This window comes from Hippoglossus stenolepis, chromosome 2 (genome assembly GCF_022539355.2).
Source record: "Hippoglossus stenolepis isolate QCI-W04-F060 chromosome 2, HSTE1.2, whole genome shotgun sequence".
Lineage (NCBI taxonomy): Eukaryota > Metazoa > Chordata > Actinopteri > Pleuronectiformes > Pleuronectidae > Hippoglossus > Hippoglossus stenolepis.
Genome location: NC_061484.1, coordinates 3,876,325 through 3,890,824, shown reverse-complemented (window position 1 = coordinate 3,890,824; position 14,500 = coordinate 3,876,325). Strand labels below are relative to the sequence as shown.

The window sequence follows — 14,500 nt, the reverse complement described above, 5'->3', positions numbered from 1 at the left end:
TATACTTTTAACCATGTGGTATCGAAAAGGTATCAAACAATACTTTCGATAATATTGAAAAGTATTGAAGCAGATCTATGATATGATTTTCAACTCCACGAAAGAAACAACACGAAGATCAACTGATTTCTTAACCTGTAGTTATTACGTCATTCGCCCAGAAGCAAACCTATATTGACTGGAGGATGAAGCACAAGCAGGCAGCAGCATGTCAGCTGCCGGTGAGCGACCTGTCGCTGTAGAGATGTAAACTAGAGATCACCACCACGGCGAGTGCTGAGGCGTAGTGTCATTCACTAGCATGGACCACGCCACAACAATGTATCGTTAAATCTTTTGATGGAAATTCAGGCTGTGTTCAATATTGAGGATAGATGAATGGATGTGAACGCTGATGATGATGAAGATGGATGAAGAATTTCTCTGTTAGGCTGGTCTGGGAGGATATGCTGTGGACTGGGCGGATGGAGACTCAGTGTGGGGATTCCGTCTCAAGTGCATTTCTGCCCATGCTGATGTCAGACCCCCGAGACAGATCCTATAGATCAGGGGTCTTCAACGTTTTTCAGGCCAAGGACCACCAAACTGATGGAGAGATGGAGCAGGGACCCCCTACTATATATATTGTATAAAATTGTGTTTTATATTAAACTGGGCCTAGTGCCATGTATAAACATAGCTACCCTGTTATTATGCATTCAATACTAAGCTATTCAAATAATACACAGGTTCATATATCCATGTTTTTATTTTAAACATGTGCAAGGTACAGGGTGGCCATGCCACTGCCATTTATAAACATACATCTTGCATACAACACTGAGCTATTATAATAATTCACAGATTCATGTTTTTATTTTAAACATACATGTAGAAGGGACAGTGAATCCTCAAGCCATCTGTGGATGGCACACATACTCCCACATTAATATGTTGGATTCATGTTAATGTGTACTTAAAGACATTTAAATTTGTGTGGGAAAAATTGATTGAAAAAATAAAATGAAATAAAAAATAAAAAATAAAAAAAATTGTCTAATCAACCAAAAAATGTCGCGACCCCCCTGCAGTACCTCCGCGGACCCCCTAGGGGTCGTGGACCCCCTGTTGAAGACCTCTGCTTTAGGGAAAGACATGAGAGGAATATGCACCTGATTAAGATGGAAGAGATGAGGGAAGGGGGGATGAAGGGATGTAGGTAGGGATGAGGAGGAAGTTGGGAGGTTGAGGTGATGAGGGAAGGGAGGATGAAGGGATGTAGGTAGGGATGAGGAGGAAGTTGGGAGGTTGAGGTGATGAGGGAAGGGAGGATGAAGGGATGTAGGTAGGGATGAGGAGGAAGTAGGGAGGTTGAGGTGACGAGGGAAAGGAGGATGAAGGGATGTAGGTAGGGATGAGGAGGAAGTTGGGAGGTTGAGGTGATGAGGGAAAGTGAGGATGAAGGGATGTAGGTAGGGATGAGGATGAAGTAGGGAGGTTGAGGGGATGAGGGAAGGTAGGATGAAGGGATGTAGGTAGGTAGGGATGAGGATGAAGAAGGGAGGTTGAGGGGATGAGGGAAGTAGGATGAAGGGATGTAGGTAGGGATGAGGATGAAGGTGGGAGGTTGAGGGGACGAGGAAGGTAGGATGAAGGGATGTAGGTAGGGATGAGGATGAAGTAGGGAGGTTGAGGTGACGAGGGAAAGGAGGATGAAGGGATGTAGGTAGGGATGAGGAGGAAGTAGGGAGGTTGAGGTGACGAGGGAAAGGAGGATGAAGGGATGTAGGTAGGGATGAGGATGGAGTAAGGAGGTAAATGGATGAGAGGAAGAGAGGGCGGGTGGAGAGATCTGATACAAACTGAGCAGGATGGGTTGACCAGGTATAACAAGGGTTGATGGGTAATTAGAGGAGTGGTTGAGGCGTGGTCCTGCTCCTGAACCTAAGTTCAATTCTTAATTTAATGAAAGCCAATGTGACTGTGATCTTATTTCTCTTGTGATGACAAACACAGCCTTACAGTTATGCTTGTCTGGAGACACATGTTTCTTCTGACTAAATGAACATCACTTATCACTTATAGTATGAACTGTTCTGTGACTGCAGCAACCTGCTGAGATACTTCTCTCACAAACCAACAGACTCACTTGACTTCCTGCAACAAGCTCATTAGACTGTGTCACGTACGCAGCTTGGAGGGAGCCTGTCAGTAAAAGTTCTTATACTGTGTTGTAAAAATATTGATTTCTACAAGTAAGAGTACTCAATAAGGCAGAACAATTCCCCCCCGACAGTTATACTATGATTTCATTAGATTACTATTAGTTTGTGCATTAAAACCATTGCTTGAGGTAAATATTTTGTATAGGACTGCAACTACTGAACATTATGGGTTTATCTGCTGACTGTTACATCTGCTGAGTCATTGACACTGTCACAATGATTTTGTTCAACCACCAGTGCAAAGCTTTACTATTCATTTTCTCTTCTGTTTTCTGTGTACGACCATTCCGTGTCTTAATTAATTCGATAAGTATGTACTGCTTCAAAGAAAAGTATTACATGAAAAATATTGCTCAACATAAGAGGGCATTTTAGTTGGTATCGTGACAATCTAAGAAGAACCACAGTTTCACTGAGTGACAAGGAGAATTCAAAAAACAGTCTTGTCATAGAATTTCCTTTATTAATGAATGAGAATAAAAGTCAACTTGCATTTTTATTACATTACAGGCTTCATTAATCTAACTGAGATTATTACTTTTGTGTAAATATGTGCACATAATTTAAATAAATAAAAAAAAACAAGAGAGAATGTTAACATTTCAAAGGCCTGTTTTGTGCCCAGTAGCAAAATGGTCTCTGAATAAAAAGCTGTATAATGCCTCAAGTTAGAACATTTACAAGGAGACAAAATGAAAACAGTGCAACCATTTCTGTTCAGAGGTACCTAATGCACTTTGCAGGAAACCGTATGGAGATGAAAATGTACAACAAAAGCAAGGCACCATTATACTGTATGCAATGCAGACTTGTGAACTGGGGTCTTTTATTTTATGGCAAATCATTTTGAACCATAAATAGTTCATTGTTTTAATGGTGTGGCATTCACTCTCAGTTATAAATAGGTTTGAATATGACAACCTCCATGCAAAGTATATTTAAATATCTTAAAGAAAGTAAAAATCCACTTGAAAGCAAACTGACTCCCGGCCTCCCTCACATATCCTGGTCTGACGCTTCAGAGAACACTGAGGTACTGCTCGATAAGGGCGATTACACCACTGAGGCTTTGTGGGAAGTATTTATGCGCATGTTGTGGTGCTGAAATTATTTTCCTACAACCTGGAGGAAACCAACAATCCTTACCTGATGTACCTGATTCTGTACCATGCAGCAGGAGGAGAGTATTGGTCATTTTCTTTGTTTAATAATGAAATAAGACATACATTCTGCGGTGATTCCATTTCAAGGAAGCAATAAGAATAATTATACTGTTTGAAAAAAAAAAGCTAATATTGACCATGACTTCAATATTATCATTTCATGTAAAAACAGGGTGGCAAAAAAGCTAATAATTCAACGTAATTCAATTTGACGTAATTCAAAGTTAGATTTCTGTCAGTGTCTGATTCTGAAGTGCTTTGCTGAGACACTCCCGTGCTGACAAAATAACACAAACTGTCCTTTAAACTAAATGACAAATGACATTCAAGGTGTGTTTCAATCCACGGCTGTCGTCAGCTGGAAAAACAGCCGATCGGTGCATAATTGATCCGAACGTGAGCAACAGCTGCTCCATGTTCCTCTCTGGACACCGCCTCAGATTCAACACAGCATGATGGACATGCAACATCACAGCTGGCTGGGTGTGTTATCAGCATGTCTTATCTGAACATGTGCGTATACAGCTGTGGATATGTGCTTTCAACATGATGCATCTCATACTAGAGATGAGTGTTGGCAGAAGTGGCTTTGATAAGTAACCTAGTATCTTGGCAGCTGTTGTTCCTGCTCTACACCTCAGTAGCAGGTAGTTGTAAAGTTATCAAACCAGCACACTCACCAAATCAAAGTTAAAGAGGGGAAATATTTACAAAACCCAATCCTGTAGTTTGGAATGTTTTTAGCTTATCAACTAAAAATCCCTTGGACACAAGCGGTTTCAGAAATGTCCAGTATTGTTGGCCATAGGATGTGTTAGTCTGTCGGACAGAATTTGAGAACTTTCTGTTGGTGACTTCACTGTTATGAGGTAACTTTCACAACTTGTTGTGCTTGAACTGCAAAACTGCAATGACGATACAACACTGACAAAAATGACCTTCACTATCTTATACACAAGTCAAGTACATTTCAGGAGACAGTTAATTAATTACCTCCACTGAGGAGGTTTTGTCAGCAGGATTATACAAAAACTACTGAACAGATTTCCATGAAACTTGGTGAAATGATGGGACATGGGCTCAGGAAGAACCCACTAGTTTTTTGGGCAGATCCAGGATTTAATTTTCTGATTTTCTTAAATGTGGCGAAATATGGCATTTTTTGACATTTTCACCAATTCTTCAAGTACCAATTCATGGGTCTTGATGAAAATCAGACATATCTAGAGGACTGCTATTTATGTGTCTTGATGATTGACTTTAAGGGGTCTGTTGGGCCTCGGCGGATGTATGCCCTCCACCGAGTGCCTTTCTATTTTACTATATGAAAATGATTGAAATCCGATAGATGCCTGAGACTGCGGAAAAAATAAATCTAACATTGGATCTTTGAGTTGTATTGAGTATTGTTGGTTGTGTTTTAGGAGCTAAATCTTGCATAAACACCATTTTGTGGTGTGTTACTTCTGAAGAGATTATAAGAAACCACCGTCACTGGTTCAGGATAGTAGTAAAATGTTTTATTAAAGCGTATAAACTTGGGGAGATTGGGTTTTCTAAAATGTTTTCAAGATAAAATAGTGACGAGAAAGGAGAATTAAATGTTCAGCAATGGTGAGATAACATTCATTTCAGTATGGAAGCCTGTCATGTGATTGGAGAGACAGAAACATCTTACACAGAGCTGAAGTCATTGCGTCACATCTCTCCTCTGTTTCACTAGCCTCCGTAACTGTAACATCTTTGCATCTCTTTGTGAAAAAAACAAACAAACAAAAAATTGAGCTATGGGATTTTCCTTCAGTATCCAGAGCTTATGGGAAATGGTGTTTGTTCAAAGTCACTAAAAAAGATTACTTAAGAATAATTAACGTTAATACTTTGTTTTTCAACACATCAGGCAAGTCACATGACATACAGTTAAAAATGGCTCTGTTCTAACGTTGACATTTTTCGTTATCATCGATGGTAGAAACGTCACTGGGATTTTGAGTGAGGTTCACCTACTTCTAGAACAGAACGTTTAGGTTTACTTTGGCCCTCTGTAATTGGGCAATTAATTATTAAGGCCCATTTTTTTTTCAATTGCTTACGACAGATGTGTGGTCGTTTTTAAAAGACTTTTCCATGTGCTAGGTGTCCATGCCTTCATGCTTTGTCTCAAGGTCACATAAACTACTGTCACACAGGGCAGAGTTTAGTTGACTTCATTTAATAGTCTCAGACTTTTGGGGGTCTGTGGTCCCCTCTATAGAAGCCTTCATCTTTACCTCAGATTTCAATCATACTTGAAAACGAAGAGTAACTCATGCAGCCTTTATGAAAATACTGTGATTCTTATCAAATGGATCAAAATGAAAATTCACAAAAAAGGTCCCCTTTTTATAGTCCCACCCTCCCTCTCCGGTCCAAAAGGATAAAAACCGTTTCTGCTGTGGGAGATTTGTGTGCCTTTTCTACTCATATCTATTTTAGCCGTACACAAGGCATGTTCGGCATTTCGGTGCTGCCAGCGGAGGGTGAGGACGCGTGACCGCTGGCCAGGCTATGGTTAGAGCCCGGGGATCCTGCCCCTGCTCTGCCCTCTGTCCGCAGGAGCTCTGAGGAGTAGGAGTGGGCTTCAGCAGTCCCCTGTGACAGGAAGTCAAATCCCTGTGTCTCTATGTCCCTGTCACTGATAAAGAGGTCCTCCTCACCCCATCCAGCTCCACCACTCCTGCCCACACCACCACCACCCCCTCCTCCTCCTCCCCCCGGGTCTTGGCTACAGCTGTGGAAGCCAATTGGGGAGTCACTGCTTGTACTAGGGCTTGGCGAAGACAGGCTGTGGCTATGGTGGGAATCCTGGACAGCTACTGGAGGTCCCTGAATCAGGTCCTGCACTGACATGGACTTGCCCAGTCCTCGGTCCATCTGACAGGGGCCAGAGCAGCAGCCCAGGGCTGGCGGCACCAGGGGCTCGAGCTCCAGGCTCATATGCCTCCTCCAGGAGCCCTCCTCCTTAGTGTTAAGCCTGCCATTGCTATTGGTGCTGCGCTTGAGCTGCTGCGCCAGTCTGCCCAGCCCAAACCCAAGGCCAAGGTTTTCCCTGACACTGCTGTGCTCCATCTGTGTCCCTAGACCTCTACAAAAGCCCTCCATGTTGGGGGTTGTTTCAGTGAAGGTCGCTCGCACCAAGTTGCTTGGGCCACCACTTTGGCTGGGAGGGAGCGGTGGTGGAAGCCTTGGCAGAAGAGGAAACCCTCCATCTCCCACTCCTCCACTGCTGATACTATTTGGGGTGAGGATGGGTGGAGAGCTCCCTATAGCCTCATCTGTGCCACTTTCAGGCGTGGTGGCTTGATCCTGGGGATGATGATGATGGGAATGATGAGGATGATGATGGTGGTGGTGGTGATGATGATGGTGATGAGGAAGTGGCGACGGGCTGAAAGAGGAGGATGCAAGGCCAGAGGGAGGCGTTGAAGAGGAGAGATTGAGGTTGAGCTCATTGGGTGGCGCCAGGATGAGATGGAGTCCTCCTTGGGTGAGGTGGGAGTTGGTGGCGGAGTGTGTGACACAGCCACCAGGTGGAGGCGCTCCACTGCTGCTGACCTGGGTGGAGTAGGACAGGTCTTTGCTGAAGACGGGGGAGTGGTAGTCAGAGGTCTGTTCTAACTCGAACAGCGGAAGAGAGGAGAGCGTGAGGGCCGAAGATGATCCTTTACGCAAAACCTGACGATAAATGTCAAGCAGGGAGTCGAGTTTTGACTCAATCGACTGGACCTGTGAAGGGGAACAGGGAGGACATCAGCAAGAAGTGAAGAGATACAGAAGAAAGAAAGTACAATCAATGAGGAAAGAAGGTAGTCTCCAATTGCCCCACTCAAAAGAGCCACAAATATATAACAAACAAGAATGGGGCTTAGATAAGTCAAAATAAAGCTTACTGGCTCACCTTCACGCAACTGGTCAATGTGGGAATGTCAGCTTAGCATAGTTACAGTAATTGTCTGACAAAGCAGCGCATTAAGTTCAGATGTGATTACGCCCGGGCTACACTGTCTGCGTGAGTAGTGCGTCGCAGAATGTCTTGTCTTTCATTTCCCTGCCCATGTTGTCAGGTTAGAGCCGCCACACTGCCTGTGTGAGACAGCGTCTCAGGCATGTGAGCCTTGCTGCTCTTCTAGTGAGTTGGAGTCTGGCCTATTTCCACTGTGTGCGGTTCACAGTAAAATAGACAGTGAACGTCTATATCTGTCAAATATGTCACAAACATAAATATTTGCAACACTTCCTGTACCCGTTTGAAAGTAAAAGCACTATCCTTTCTGTTGACTGAATCCACTGTGAGAAAACTCAGCAGCTCTGCGGCAGACACGCAGAGCTGCTGAGTGAACGCAGCGGATCTCGCGCTGCACATGTACCTAGTGTGGCCCAGGCGTTAGTGGCCTTAGTCTAGTTTAGCAGACTGGAAGCAGCAGTGAACAAAGCCTAGCTTTATCAAAACAAAGAAAAACAACTGCAGTGTTAACATCACTGTTGCCAGGTTTGGTAACATAACATGGAACAATTTCACAGTATTACTTGCAGGTATTGTAAACACTTCAGATGTTCACGTCTCTTCTGTAGACAGCTGTGGAGCCTCTAAAAACCCGACAGGTGATTTTATTAGTTCACAAGATATTCATTTGTTTGCACCTGATAAATAACTTGTGCACACAAGTTATTATTACAAAATGCATGTGTCTCTAACCACTTCAGATGCACAAAGCCAAAGCTCTCGTACGGAGACAGGCAATTGTCATCAGCAGGAATCATAAACTAACTAATTCCCACAAGGTAATTATCTTGTGCAAACAAGTTATCTTGTGCTCTCAAGATAATAGATTAGGTGCACAAGATGAAAACCTGCTGGGACTTTAGGGGCTCTGTAGACAACTGTGCAGAACACCATTGGAGTTGAATACAAGCTTTAATAGAACTTTATATGGTTCCTCAATTCTTCAACTAAAGAAAGTACTCAACAGACTACGTTCCATAATATTATTTATTAACATTTCACCTTTACTGAGACCGTAGGCATCTTGCACTATAGCTGGATACGCTGCACAAACTAAGTTTTGATGAAACAAATGAACTATTGTCTGTCGAGAATTAATTGAAGCTCTCAACTTCTCCACTCCTCTCCAGAGCCATGCTAATTGTTTAGGTCTGCTTCCAGTCTTTATGCTAAGCTAAACGAACCACGTCAATACTCCAGCTCTGTAGTTGATGCACAGAAACACGAGTGGTATTGACTCTCTCATCTCACTTAAAGAAAACGAGTGAAAATCCCAAAACTCTATTCCCCACATTTTCTGCGAATCAAATAATGCATCATAAGATATTCAAGACTTAAACCTAAACGTATTTAAAAATACAAATAGAGGACTTGGTCTTGGGAATAATGACTGATGTAATGTAATCCACTATAAGAATAAAACATCAAAGAAGAAGCAACACACTGACCTGTCGCTCCACCTTACAGACACGGCCCAGCATGCTCATGTCCTCCAGTATGTCTCCATCAGATAGCAGCTTCTCTCGAATCTTCTTATCCAGAGGGATCTGGCCCTTCCCAAGGATTTGGTCCACTCTGGAAGACACACACACAGACACACACGCACACACACACACACAAACACACACAAGCACATGCAAAAACAAGAAGACATCAGTGACAAGAGGAAAAAGAGAGACCCAAGAAGAAATCCATGAGGCAGCCGACAGAAAGGAAGATTGAAGCTGCAACAGAATCATATATTATCGTAAAGTAAACTCTTACAAGCAAATGAGATGTCGTACTTCCTCACTGGATTTGAAAAATAATTTATGCTGGATGGATCGATATCCATATTAGGATGGTGTGTTACTAAAACTGTTCCTTGTGATTCAAACAGGTAACAATAAGAAGATTTTTCCTTTTCTGCTCTGAATGAAATCTTCTATTCCTTTAGTTTTACAGGCTCTTATTCAAAATCTGATTCTGTCTGTCTCTCTCTCTCCTTACATAAGACACTGCTCGTGGTCAATCCAGTGAGGCTCTGTAGAATCTGGTTAATAAAGTCTGTTAATGAGGACAGGGATAAGACAAGGCAATGTCATGCAATTAAAACACCACCACAGTTTTTGAGAAAAATAAAACATGAAAGCATTGACAGGATCATCCGACACCAAACCCGTTTTAAGAAAGTGTGTTTTTCTTGAATGTGTGTTTATACCTTTTTGGATGGCTGTAACTGCTCACCCACTCTACTTTAAAGTGTGCGGGCGTACTGTTGGGAGCAGTGTAATAAAGAAATGTTATTCTTTTTGTCGTAAAACGGAACCTTTATGGAATTTATGCTGAATTGAGACAGTAAACAAATAAGTCAATGCTACTTCAAAGACGATAGTGATCCATATTGTAAAGTTAGTGTTTGCTAGGTCAGTGTGTTCTGAGTTTTCTTGTAGTAACACAAATGTCAGTGTTGATCTTAAAATGCAGATCAAGTGTTTTGGTTGCATAGTGCATTTTGAACGTCAGATTGACTCAGTAGAGAAAAACTGTAATTTGAGGATTTGGGTGCGGTGAGATAAACAGCTGGTGGCGCTCATTCTCTAGTCAGATGTTATTAAACTGTTGGAGAAGAGGGAGCATGAGATGACGACGTGACCAAGAAACCAGAAACGAACGAAAACAACGTTTCTCAAGTTAACTTGAGGAGGGTTACAATCTCCTCGTTGCTCCACACAGAGCTAACGTTTACACCTGCAAACATTTTGGACGAAATGGTTCAGTTTAAGTCATTTGCTGCGTTTACTTTCTTTTGAAATGTGAAGTTTTCTTCTGCATTTGAAGCCCAAGTTTACAATTCCAATTTGCACATAATGCTGAGACTGAGACAAATGTGAATATACAGCTGAGTGCAGCAGTAATCGTAACTCCAGGTCCACTTACAAGTTTTTTCTGGCACTTTCAGACTCATCCTAATGTATAAAATATACAACCATGTATTGGTATCATCAGTTTGGAAACAACAGCTGATGAAGACCATGACATGTGGTTTAAAGCAGCTCTGAAAAAGCAACTAGGTGGATTTTGAACTAAGAATATTTTTTCTCTTACTCTGTTCTATCTTTAAGTGTCAGCACCCTCTGAATAACAGAGTTTAAAATGCAGGCAGCATTTTCAATGAACGGTAAATGACAGCAGGGGGCGCTATTACAGCTGCAATGCCAGATCAATACACAGCTGCATAGTTTGTGAGTAGGAGCGTGCATTACAGGTGTTTCTTCGTGATAGGTGTTTATATCAGGTGGCAAACTCGTGTGTGGATCCAAGAATCTCTCCCAGAATTCTCCAAAGCAAAACCAACAGCCAGAGTCATTATATTGAAGAGATGTTGTTAGTGTTTAGTTGGGTTAGTGGACGACTGCACACCCAAGTCAGAAGAGTCAAAGAGAGTTCAAGCTTAGTCAATTCAAACAAAGGAACGTGATCTTATCATCTCATAATTTGTCTTATCGTTTCAGCTCTAATATTTTTTTTAGGAAGAACAACCTCTTGAATTGACGGAGTGAACTGAACTGAACTCATGTGATAAGTGAAGGAGGGGAGAGGGGAGGACATATATTCTGACCCCTGAGTGGAGTTCTTTCTGCCCTGGCTGTAATAGACAGGGAGAGAGGGGGAGGAAAAGGTTTTGGCTCTGCTGCTCAGTGGCTGTGGGCCGACAATCATGTCCAGCCTGTGAGGGAAGCAAACACATGCCAATACACACACACACACACACACACACACACACACACACACACACACACACACACATACAGTAGGATAACAGACAGACGTACATCAGTATAACACAGATATTTACCCATCCATTTATAAGACATAGAAGCAAACATTTACACAAACGCACACACCAAGATGCATCAGTTACAGTCTGGTCAAACAGCTCTAGTTTGACTCCAGAGACTGGAGTGTGTGTGTGTGTGTGTGTGTGTGTGTACGCAGTCTGTCCTTCCTACCTGGTCTGCAGGCTCTTGATGCGACACAGCATGTCCAAGTGACCGGCAGAGTACTGTTCAATCACGTCCTTCACATCATAAGGACGCAGCGTCTCTTTAAACTTCTTCTTGGCCACATGGAACTTCATTATCCTGCGCAAACACCAGAGGAATTCACAAAACAGCCTCAAGAGGGAGCTCTGATACAGTCAGTGCAGACTTGCAGCAACTCCACTGATGATATTTCACAGAGTGCAGCTAATGAAAACACAGCAAACCATATTTTTATAGTCAGGTTTTTGAAAGTTGCCCAAAATGTGTCCTTGCATGCCGACTGTCAGTTTCTTCACACCAATGTGAGCAGTCAGAACACAAGAACATATCTCCACTGAACCTTATAGCAACATCCATCGAGCTGGTGGCTGCTTATTGTAACTGTGCGCATGTTAATTTATTGGAGTGAATAAAAACCTCCCTGAATTTATGCACCTGTGGCAGTGGAGCCGAATGTGAGCGTCTGAGTCTCTGTGGAGAGAGGAAGGAGCCGGCGAGAACACTCAGCGATAAAACTGAGTCTTAAAGTGAAGAGCAGGGGAAACAATTCTTGAATGTTTGTGTGAAGCCATATTTTTTTTATGGCCAGTCAAGCTATGGGCTGGTTTCTGTCACTTACACAGGTCAACTAAAGTCTTTCAGAGTTCAGATGCATTCAATGACACTCTGGGAACAGAAGCTTTAGCAGCACCACTAACCCCATGAACTGAAGTATAGCTGGCTTGTTGTGATGGAGAAGATAAGGGTTTTTTTTTTTCCGTTCATGAGCTGAGGTTAGCAGCGTTACTCCCGTCTCCCACGGACATAATTATATGTCCGTGGGACTACTGAGAAAGAGATGCCAGATCAAAAGTTAACAGGGTTAGCCATATTTGATAAAAAATATACATTTGTGTTGCTAAGCACAGGAACAATTACTCTCAAAAACTCAAAAGCAGAGTCAGGTCTTTGCAGACTCAGACTTCACTTCTTTGGATCTGCTTTTTACTGAAGCAACAGTCCATCCATCCATGGTACAATAGGTGCTGACGGAGCAGTAGTGGAGTGTAACGCTAATGTGTCATGTCCAACTACTTACTTTGCAGGTGAAGCATTTACAAACTAAGGGTATGATGAGCTTTTTAAATATGAAACATTGCCAAAGATTAAACTGGCCAACAGTTACAATGAGCTCCACCTCAAGCAGTTAAACCAGTGAAAGATGCGTTCATGCACCCTCTTGTTGAGGGTTAAGGACAGAGGATGCCTCACCTTGTTAAGCTCTATGAGACAACTGTAGTTTGTGAATATGGGCTATACAAATACAATTTTATTAATACATTTATGTTAATGAATCAGTGTTAAAAAAATAGAATTCAAAAATATTAATTAACAAATAAACAACACAAGCTACAAAAATATATATATATATATATTTAAGGATAAACTATACCAACAAGGATGCAGTTAAACATTCATATTTTAAGATTACTGTATATTATGTGGGTATACTTTTAAAGCCCCTGAAAACATGATTTCAAATCTGAGGTATTTCTTCATTAAGCAATGATAAAGTTTAAAAATGTTCTCATCCAATGTGGCAAAATCCTGACTGTTACATGGAAGTAGGAGTAGTTTATCTCATTTTTTTTTCAAACTGAGCCACATTCACACTTATAACCGGTGGAGAGAAAACAGAGCACTTCAAGATAAACAAAACTGTGGCACTTCTGGAAGAAAAAAAAGCATCATTTACTCTTGACTCTCAACTAACATGCTGAATGAAATAATGAGAATTTGAGGACCTTTAAGCTTCAGTTAACAAATCTAAGAATACAGGTCAGGTTCACTCACAACTCACATGAGGACGAGCACTCACACGCATCTCAGGGAAACTGTTCAGCTCTGCCATGGTCAAATGCATTTTCAAATAAAACTGAAGTGAGTTGAGGATTTCAGAATTCATTTTTGATAATGTTATGAATATGCATAATGGAAAAGTAAGGCCAAACTAAATTTTAAATTACACTGTAATACTTTTTAAAAAAACAATATCTTGTTGAAATTTGCTGGTTGACACCTCGTTCTTGAAGGTTCAACCCAAACTCACAGCATTCAATAAAACTGCATCTGAGTGACCATGTTTCTTTTAGGACGTCATGACTGAGAAACACTGTGTCCTTGTCACATGATCACCTTACATACAGTATAGATTTACAGTGCTAATGCTCCTGCTTATCATATTTCCTCTGTCTCAACATCACATGAACCAAAGATGATCTAAAAATAAATGTCTTCCGGTCACTTTAATCCCCTGAGCACGTTCAATCAGGGGAGCTGCTGAACGGCAGGGGGCTGGGATCAGGGTTTGTTTACATGCAGTAGAAAAACACAGTATTAGTTGGAGAGATGGGAGAGGCCTCCTTTCCTTTGCCTCACCTGACAGCTCTAATGACACACTTGACTGAGGGCAGCAAGTCCTCCACCGAGATCTCACAGTGACAGCCCCTCTCGTCAAAGCAGTCGTCCCCGGCCATGTTGGAGTCTGTTGCTTGGGAGAGAGAAGATTATTGTGATGCAGGGACTCAGATACGATGCTTTCACATTCGTCTTACTACTCTAAATCCCCAGTTTACATCCGCCACTAACGAAGTGTGTGATTTTTATCATCTGTCCTACCTGGGTTATATTGGTATTGACAATAACCGTGAGATAAAAACAATTATATTGCTATCATGTTTATAATACAGATAGGATAATATTTATTGGGTTAATAACATAGCTTAAATCATTTTTGTATCTTTCTGTCTTGATGCAGCAACTATCTGCTTCACACTCCACAGTATAATCATTGTAATCATAAAACACTTTATTTATATAGCACCTTCTAAAACACAGTTACAAGGTACTTTACAAGTTAAGCATTTTGCAGCATTTTGCAATATTTTCATTGTACATTAATTTGCCAAAAAAGAAACAAATTCAATAAGATATTAGATTGATGTCATTATCGTGAATAATTTTTGTCAAGATAATCATGTGGTGAATATTTGATATCATAAGTCCGAAAAATAGAACAGCACCTTC

The 14,500-nt window shown here is 41.6% G+C and overlaps 2 protein-coding genes across 5 annotated transcripts in view; both read right to left on the bottom strand.

The window, feature by feature from the left end:
• Positions 1–1,155: 1,155 nt before the first annotated feature.
• LOC124854547 (DNA-directed RNA polymerase II subunit RPB1-like) lies at positions 1,156–3,399 on the bottom strand. The gene is made up of 2 exons (XM_047342160.1): positions 3,351–3,399; positions 1,156–1,841 (listed from the first exon to the last, which is right to left on the bottom strand). The coding sequence occupies exons 1-2, from the start codon at positions 3,397–3,399 to the stop codon at positions 1,156–1,158; spliced, it is 735 nt and encodes a 244-aa protein (XP_047198116.1).
• kcnq5b (potassium voltage-gated channel, KQT-like subfamily, member 5b) overlaps positions 2,648–14,500 on the bottom strand; it is a 115,402-nt gene continuing 103,549 nt past the window's right edge. The window contains exons 11-15 of one of the 4 annotated variants that reach the window (XM_047343941.1): positions 13,853–13,964; positions 11,402–11,533; positions 11,011–11,118; positions 8,858–8,984; positions 2,648–7,132 (exon numbers count right to left, since the gene is read on the bottom strand). In XM_047343941.1, coding sequence (XP_047199897.1) covers positions 5,834–7,132; positions 8,858–8,984; positions 11,011–11,118; positions 11,402–11,533; positions 13,853–13,964 — 1,778 coding nt within the window. In that variant the 3' untranslated portion in view covers positions 2,648–5,833. The remainder of the gene's footprint in view (positions 7,133–8,857; positions 8,985–11,010; positions 11,119–11,401; positions 11,534–13,852; positions 13,965–14,500) is intronic. The other 3 variants (XM_047343943.1, XM_047343945.1, XM_047343947.1) reach the window with 3 other exon arrangements.

What these genes read in the sequence shown, in the direction of transcription:
- LOC124854547 (XM_047342160.1), bottom strand. Translation starts at nt 3,399, where the DNA reads ATGACCAATACTCTCCTCCTGCTGCATGGTACAGAATCAGGTACATCA. An exon ending in TACAGAATCAGGTACATCAG is followed by an intron (nt 1,842 to 3,350) that starts GTAAGGATTGTT and finishes CATCCTGCTCAG; the next exon opens with TTTGTATCAGATCTCTCCAC.